General features: G+C 44.8%; 1 protein-coding gene across 1 annotated transcript in view; it reads left to right on the top strand.

The window, feature by feature from the left end:
* strbp (spermatid perinuclear RNA binding protein) overlaps positions 1-8,485 on the top strand; it is a 72,722-nt gene that overhangs the window by 45,862 nt on the left and 18,375 nt on the right. The window contains exons 4-10 of the mRNA XM_031855419.1: positions 1,493-1,755; positions 1,953-2,121; positions 3,294-3,512; positions 3,567-3,624; positions 6,262-6,374; positions 7,183-7,278; positions 7,715-7,826. Of these exons, the coding sequence (XP_031711279.1) occupies positions 1,493-1,755; positions 1,953-2,121; positions 3,294-3,512; positions 3,567-3,624; positions 6,262-6,374; positions 7,183-7,278; positions 7,715-7,826 (1,030 nt within the window). The remainder of the gene's footprint in view (positions 1-1,492; positions 1,756-1,952; positions 2,122-3,293; positions 3,513-3,566; positions 3,625-6,261; positions 6,375-7,182; positions 7,279-7,714; positions 7,827-8,485) is intronic.

Genomic DNA, 8,485 nt, shown 5'->3' with positions numbered 1-8,485 from the left:
GTGTGTGTGTGTGTGTGTGTGTGTGTGTGTGTGTGTGTGTGCAAATTAGCATGCCTGGTGTGCGGTTTGAGTAGACATGTGTAGTGAGTGAAGGGAAATGTGGGTCTTGCAGATAAGCAGCTTGTTGAGAGCAGCCTACTCATGTTAAATTGGGTTATGCACCTCAGGTGCCCCAGCACTGTGCGACAACCTCTACTGATTAAACGTGAACCTCATCCTTCAGATTCAGGTAACCAGGTGAGAGACAATACCTTGCGGTCTTTATTGTTTCTCTCAGAAATGATAAAATAAAGAGTGGTAAAGAGATATTAAACTACAAACAACAATGTGTTATGACAAACAATGTACATTCCTTATTTGTTGTATTGTTTTCTGTTATTAACTACACAGTTGCCCCAGAGTATTTACGTGATGTGTATTGCTGCAAATGTTACGCTTTGATAATAGATTATAATGCACTCTCAATGTAATTATGCCTGCAGAGGGTTGTCCCATCGACCTTTCTCTACATTGCCACTTAAGTTCCCCGTTGGATCAGTTTTACATTACATCAAATTACATTAGTTTAAAGTGAACGGTCAGATGTTTGAACGATCTCTCGCGTAACAAAGCCAACCCCTGAACCCACTGTGACATGTGAAAAGATGTAAACAGCTGACATATAATGTGCATGCTGTTTTCATATAAACGCACAGGGACCCATCTGGGTGGTACTAATTGCAGAGTGCGAATCCCAAAAGTCACAGCTGCACCTGGTACTCTCCTCCATCTCTTTACTTTTCCATTCGTCTTTGAATTCAGCCTCCCCTGCATCGGCCATTTGATAATTCTCCCACAGCCTTTTACTGCCTTAACTCTCCCCTGTGCCCCCCCCCCCCCCCCCCCTCCTTCCTGTGGTTCCCTCCTCACTTCCTGTCTGTCAGACAGTAAGAAGGAGCAAATGAGAAAGACCGAAATAAATTCCCAGTGCCAGAATGTCTGATTGAATTGGGACAGGTGGAGAGGATATGAGGATGGTGGTCAGATGAATTTTCTATAGCTTGTGCCAACATGTGCATGTGTGCGTGTCAGGGTCAATGCCATTAAATGGAAGCTGTCACTGAGTTAGAAATTGATTTCTTTCCCATAAAAAAAGATATGTGTGCAGTCTGCATGAAAGCAACACACACAAAAAGCCCTTTTTTTTTTTTTTACTCGCGCTTGGTGGGACAGTAAGTGTGAATTAGTTTTTTGCTGTGCGGTTGTGGTGCGAGCGTGTTTGTGTGTTCTTTTTATTTGGGTGTGTGATGGAGAGAATTCAAGAGGGAGACCAAAGCGTGATGGATTAAAGCTCAATCTGTTGTTGAAAACCTCTCTCCTGTGGTGTGTGTGTGTGTGTGTGTGTACATTGTACAGGTATGTGTGCATCTCTGTGTTTTTTGTGTTTCCTGTCCACTTTAATCAGAATGTACTAGATTTGATAACCAGCTCCTCATTCATCCTTCCTTTTCAGAGGTCCTTCCGTTCCTTTAGTAACGATGACCGCCACGTCATGGCAAAGCACTCCACCATCTACCCCTCCTCTCAGGAGCTGGAAGCCGTTCAGACGCTGGTGTCCACCGTCGAGTGCGCCCTCAAACACGTCTCTGATTGGCTGGATCAGACCAGCAGCAGTGTCCCCAGCCAGGTCGACGGCCGACCAGCAGACAGTACAGAGGAGGACGAAACTGGCAATGAGCCCAGCAATGAAACTGAGGGTTCCACTGACAGCTCCAGGTGAATGGATTGATTATTTATATAAAATGTCATAAACTTTACATGACGTAGGAGGCAACATCCTCTTAAGGAATAGGTCGACATATTGGGGAAAAAGAGGGATGTAGTAACATTTGAATTTAGCTGTAAACTGACATGCGTGTCCTCATTGTTAAAAGCTGAATGTTACCTGTCGTCTGCTTTTTCTTTACAAACAGAGAGCCCAGCAGCGGCGGCGTGCTGTGTGGAGTGATGAGGATCGGTCTCGTAGCCAAAGGCCTCCTGATCAAAGGCGACATGGACCTGGAGCTGGTGCTGATGTGCAGAGACAAACCCACACAGACACTGCTGGACACTGTCTGTCACCATTTGCCCACACAGATAGAGGTTAGAAAACACGCACAGACCCCCCCCCCCCCCCCCCCCCCCCACGCATGCACACAGGCACATGATGCTGCTTTTTAGTCTGGCAAACACACTGCCACACACAACGCATCTCAGCCTTGCATCAAACCTTCAGTCATAGTCTTCCAAATATGATCCAAAAAGCTCTATTTTTATTGCACTGTCCTCTCCCACGTCAGAAATTAAGCTTTTTGGATAAGCTTCCACATTTGATTGAGTGTTTCTGCTTGGATTTGGCAACTCTCGCTGCTCTGTGTGTGCGTGCGTGCATGTGTGTGTGTGTGTGTGTGTGTGTATAAAAGTTCCCGTGTAAGTGTAGAGAGAAGCTCGTTGGCATAAGAAGGCAAGCGGCAGCAATGTCGTCAAGTGGGAAGTTGAGAGGGGTTTGAGTATGTATGTGTGATTAATGCTCCCGTCGCTGCTTTTCAACATGTGTTCAACAACTGCAACATGTGCAAAAATTACGCAATGAATAGATTTTGCCCCTGAGCCTCTTCTCTGCCTGTTGTCTTTAGTAGTTAAGTGGTGTGAGGGAGGAAACATTACGTGTGTGTGTGTGTGTGTGTGTGGAAATCTCATGTCTCGGCCCACTGAACAGAGTTTTTGATTTTCTCATCAAGGCCAAATGGGATGTAGATGGGCCCTCTGCTAGATGCAACATAAAACAAATACTCACACACACTCCTTCACTTATGCTGTGATTTAGTTCACATCTTCTGTTTATTCAATATTTATAGTCGGTTATGACATTATATGGTTTTGTGAGTCTGTGTGTACCTGTTTTTACCTGCGGGGCTAATGCGTGTGTAGTTGTGTGATCATTTGTGTCTGCAGGGCTTTCTGAGATTTGAGAAGAGATTTTGTCGTTGTTGTGTTCCCATTCATTCTTGTATGTAGTCACATGTGTGCTTAAATGCATGACTGTATCAAGTAACGCATGTGAATCAAGATGGATGTTGTAGTGTTGACACGAATGTGACTTTTAAAACAAGTGTTTTTCCCCATTATCATGTGTGGACAAGCAAGTTTGATACTTCTCACATTTCAAAAGCAGGCTCAGATTTATTTTCCTCTTTATTTTAGTATCTGCACGGGGGCATGTTGTGACCTTAGCCGCTCTGACCATCTAGTTATGTTCGTTTGACACATGACAGAAGCTGACAGAAGAGAAATATGAGGTCACAAGCTCCTTGCCCGAGGCGGCCATCTTGGTACGAACTACGACAGACCCTAAACTCGCGCTGACGATCACCCTCACCTCGCCGACTATGAGGGAAGACGAGGAGGAAGAGGAGGAGGAAGAAGAAGAGGAGTTGGAGAATGGGGAGGAAAGACAAGAGGAAGAGGAGGAGGAGGTGGAGGAGGAGGAGGTGGTGGAGGAGGAGGAGGTGGTGGTGGAGGAGGAGGAGGAGGAGAAGAAGGAGGAGGAGGAGGAGCAGGAAGTGGATGGTGAAAAGGAGGAGCAGGAGAAGCAGAATGGGCGAGGTAGGAACACACAAGTTGCAGTTTTTCTCTATTTCTCGCTACACACCCCAACACGCAATTTCATTTTTGAAATGCATTTGTATATTTCATAGAACAGTTTTATTTGCCTCAAACAAGAGGTATGACCTCAGACAAGACGGCTGCAAGATGCATACAAGAGCTGCCCCCAGTAGCTGCCCCCCCCCCCCCTGCCCCCGCCCCCAGTAGCAGGAACTGATTATAAGTGGTTGTGGGACGGGACGGCGAGGCCAGCAGGCCAGCAAAATCAATAACCGAGCAGTAGCAAGCTGCTCATCCATCCTGTGGCTCCCGTCCAACTAGACACTCGGGTCTCAGAGAGAGATGAGAGATAGCACGGAGGTTAGCTGTACGTCACGCCACGAGCAAGACGGAGAGGACCGCTCGTATTTTTCTCTCTCGCACATCGAGAAGAGCACACGAGCAGCCGCACGGAGGAGGAGACATGCGCACACACAAACACACACAGCCGTATATTGCACCTGACGGCTAGAGATACCTGTCACACTGGATGTCTAATTGCTCAGATATCATCAGGCACCCGTGGTGTTGAGGGATGAGGGCCAGTCCGTCAAATAGGGTCACATCGTAAAACAAAAGGCGGGGTGTAACACTTTTACACATTAACACGTGCATTGACAGGCACAGATACCAGCTGTGTTTTACAATGTCCTATTTCTGTTTCCACTATTTCTGAAAGACACACAAACAGCATGGTGCACACATTTAATGGGATTAAAAGCAGTAAGTCTTGGCTATTTAAATGCTTTGATCAATAGTGCCTTCTGATTTGATGTCAGGCAATCAATACATTGATTTAATATAGTGCGTGGTAATTTTATGTGGATCGTCATGTGGATCCGGGTTACTTGATTGTGTATATTTTTACAAGACTATGTACAGTTTAGTATTTGATTGAATAGATGTTATTGCATGCCTGCGTGCTCTTTGAGCTTAGATGCAGGCCACAGAGGGAGGGAGGGTGGGGGCTGTGTCAATTTGTGGAGACACCGTAGCGAAGGGAATTTTTTTTAATTGGACTAAAAGAGAGGACAGTCGATAACACAGAAGGAGATAATGATTAGAATAAGAGCGAGGAGCGAGGGTTCAGCCAGCAGAGCAGTGGGAGGACGAGCAGGCGAGAGGAGAAACACTGTAATGATCCACTAGCAGCAGAGAGGTCCCACATGCAGCCGTGTTCACGCTGACAGACCTTCAGATACACCGTTGCACACCACATAGAAGCACAAATACACACACCGCCGCACGCGTCGGACGGTGGAAGAGCTACGCTGCAAGAGCCCCCGGATGAGTCCAGGGATAATGTGACATAGATGTGCTCAAGCTGCTGCACATTGCACACATTTGACATTTCAACTTAATATTTCTTCAGGGAAGGATTTTCTTTTCACGGCAGAGGGATTCAGAAAATATTTACCTAGTCGTGTTTTCATAGAGACCCAAGGGGCTCTTTAGCGTGTTTTATGTCACTTCCACTCGGTCCCGCACACAATAAACCCTCTTCAGAAACCCCATGTAACCGCACTCATTCATACATAGCTGCATTTGATTCGGCTCGCCTCGCACATCAGATACACCAAATACTGAAGTAGCAGAATTGGTGAGCTCAGAGTACCTCAACCATCAGGGTGTGCTTGGCGGCATGAATCAAACGCTTGCATATAAAAGCGCAGGAATGCTCCTCTTTTTACCAACCCGATGCTCTGACTAAACCCTGCCTGGATCCCTCCTGTGTTGTGTTTGTCTGAGACTGGGTCAAACTATCTTAGATTTTTTGTTTTTCTTTTCTTTTCAGTTCTACTTTAGGAGCGCTTGATTCTGTGTTTGCCCAGACAGGGAGTTTGATTTGTTTTCTCTGCAACATATTTCTTTGAACCTGTGAAAATCAAGTGCACCTTAAGTAATCCAGATGAAAAAGTTAAACTTCTATTTTGACTCCTGCTTGCTGCGGATTGGATCAAAATGAATGAAATCCTCCTCAAATACATAAAGGAGAGATTGATTTACCTTGCTGGGCACAGGGAAATGAATGGACGTGTCCCAACAATGCCCACACATTAAATCAAACACTCCTTAGGTATTTGTTTGGTGTATGTCTTTGGGGGGGGCTCTCCATCCCAAAAAGTTGTCTCCTCCCTCATGACTCCGGTTGCTCTCCCTTTCACTGATTGGCCAGTGACTGGATGGATGAAAACTACCTAATCACTGTTAAACAGTGCGTTTCATTTTCAACACATGTACTGTATGTATTACTATGTCAACATGTGATGCAGTTAACACATGTTTGACTTATCACAGTGTTGAAAATGACACACCGTTTATAGAGGTGAGGTGGGTTTTTTCTGTGCATTCATCACAGATCCGTGACCCGTAGAGAGTCGGCGCTTTCTACAAGGAGGGGAACAACTTTGTGGCATGAAAAGCACCTTGTATGTACCAAAAATATCCATGCTTGTGTGTTCGTGAATGTGTGCATTCGCACTCAATACCAAGTGCGTCTGCACACATTCACGCGCGCACAATTCAAACACACACACTCAGACATGACGTGTGTGTGTTTCACGTTCTCTACATTGGGTTGTTATTGTTTTGTGGCAGTGTTGGGTGCTGCTGCGCAGACAGTGGAGGCTGAGGAGGAGGAGGGGGAGGTGCTGGATAGACACAGATGTCTGTTGGCCCTGGCAGCGCTGCGACACGCCAAGTGGTTCCAGGTCGGCACCCACTCACTTCCTGTCTTCCTGCCCGATGCTTATTGTAGCCTGACGATTCGCCCGGAGGGCATAGACTCACTGCCAGCTAATGCTGTGGTGCTAATGATCAGATCAGACTCATCTAGAAGAGATTAAAAGTATGGAAACATGACCTACGATCATCAGTTCTAATTTACACGTTAGAATTATTACAAGTGATCTTAAAGTTAAAGGCAGTTTGGCTGATAAACATGTGTTTGTATGCATAGTCATCACCAGTTCAGTTAGCAGGATTGTTGTTTTTCAAAATCTTGAACAAATATTACACAAAAAGTGTATTTCTTTTGTGCTCCACCCACTTGAACTGACAAAAAGATGAATGTAAGAAGAATCGTAAGGCTACAAAAGCAATGATTAATACTTGTTTTTTCTTTTTGGCAATTATGTGAACCTGCCTGCTCTGTACAGTATGTCAGTGCTTCCCTTTGATTCCCCTCCCATACCCCTCCCCATCTATCTCCCAACTCACTTACCTTACTGACAACATTTTTTTTTTTTAATTTAGAGGAATCCTTTTAGTAAAACATGACGAGTGAACTATATTCAAAATGTTTAGTGTCTTCAGAACTCAGGATATTCATTCTCTTGTGGGGGTTTTGACAGAAACTATCACTTCATTGTGAAGTAGGCTGTTTATCTGTATGTGTTTGTACAAATACCACTCCTCTCACACTCAATGTGTTCCCTTCCTCCCTCTTTCTGTTTAATCTTCCCTCTTGCATCCCTCCGCCTTTCCTCCTTCTCCCCTCGATCGCTCGATCTCTCTCAGGCTCGAGTGAACGGGCTCAAGTCCTGCGTTATCGTTCTCAGGATACTCAGAGACATGTGCAATAGACACCCCGTCTGGGAACCTGTCAAGGGATGGGTGAGTCTTTTGCTGTCACTGCCCGTGTTTGAGTGTTAATCCTGTGAAATAACAAGAAAGTGTTCAGCCCCCTTGACCTTTCATTCATTTGTATGCTGTTGTTTGCATTTGTGCATACAAAATACCCTTCATCACCCTGCTGTAATGGGCGGTTCCTGTTTTTGTTGAAATCTGAAGAGCTGTGCTCAAACATCATCCATAAGTGAACCGTGTGGCCCGTACAAGGCTGAAGAACCCAAAACAGGGTGTCATTAATATCTGACTGACAGAAGTACTTTTAATTGTGTTAGCAAGAAAGCTGAATTATGTTTATGTGAGAAAACAGCTAACTATAGCATGTGTACACAACATTTAAGCAACAGATAGTGAGCCATTTTTCGAAATGTTGTTGCATGTTCATCTGTCTTTATATGTGTGTGTGTGTGTGTTCTTGCAGCCCTTAGAGCTCATCTGCGAGAAGGCAATAGCCACCTGCAACAGACCCCTCGGGGCTGGAGAAGCCCTGCGTCGAGTCATGGAGTGTCTGGCCTCAGGAATACTGCTACCAGGTATGGATCCATGGTGGATACACGAATATACACAGCGGGAGAGATTAAAGAAATCAACAGAGGAGCATGTGTGTGTTTCCATGCAAATTGGCATCGCTGTTAAGCGTAGCGAGGTTTGGGTAGATGAGCAGATATGTCGAGGCTCTGCTCAGCACATTTTTGAGCTGTTACACTCTAAGAGAGGTCGACACATTATCAGTGACCCAGCACAGCTGTCTGAGGAAAGTCATTATTATGAAAGCATCTTAAATAGCAGCAGCTGTAGGGTTTCTTACAGAATGTTGGGCACCCTTGGCAAAAAATATTCAAAAGTATGTAAAAGCTGAGTTTAATTTTACTTGATTTAAGAAATTGAGTTTGGATGCTAAATATATAATAAATATATTTTAAAAGGGGAAAGAGCAGTGTATATGAATGTGTATATATAGATACAACACAAATGTGGAGCAATCAGAGGATGAGGACTTGTACCTTTTGAATTAAGTGACTGGTTTGAATAACTCACAGCCAGTTTGACCAGTTAAATATAATGATAGTCAGCATTTATTTCAGTGAAGCCTAATTAAATGTTGTTGAGCTGCAGTGTCAGTAAATAAAGTGACAACAACTGACTGTGTGTGTGTGTGTGTGTGTGTGTGTGTGTGTGTGTGTGTGTGTGT

Source organism: Anarrhichthys ocellatus, unplaced genomic scaffold (genome assembly GCF_004355925.1).
Source record: "Anarrhichthys ocellatus isolate YVR2014 unplaced genomic scaffold, GSC_Weel_1.0 scaffold16, whole genome shotgun sequence".
NCBI classification, from domain to species: domain Eukaryota; kingdom Metazoa; phylum Chordata; class Actinopteri; order Perciformes; family Anarhichadidae; genus Anarrhichthys; species Anarrhichthys ocellatus.
The sequence above is the reverse complement of the archived record's forward strand: the minus strand, read 5'-3'. Positions and strand labels throughout refer to the sequence as shown.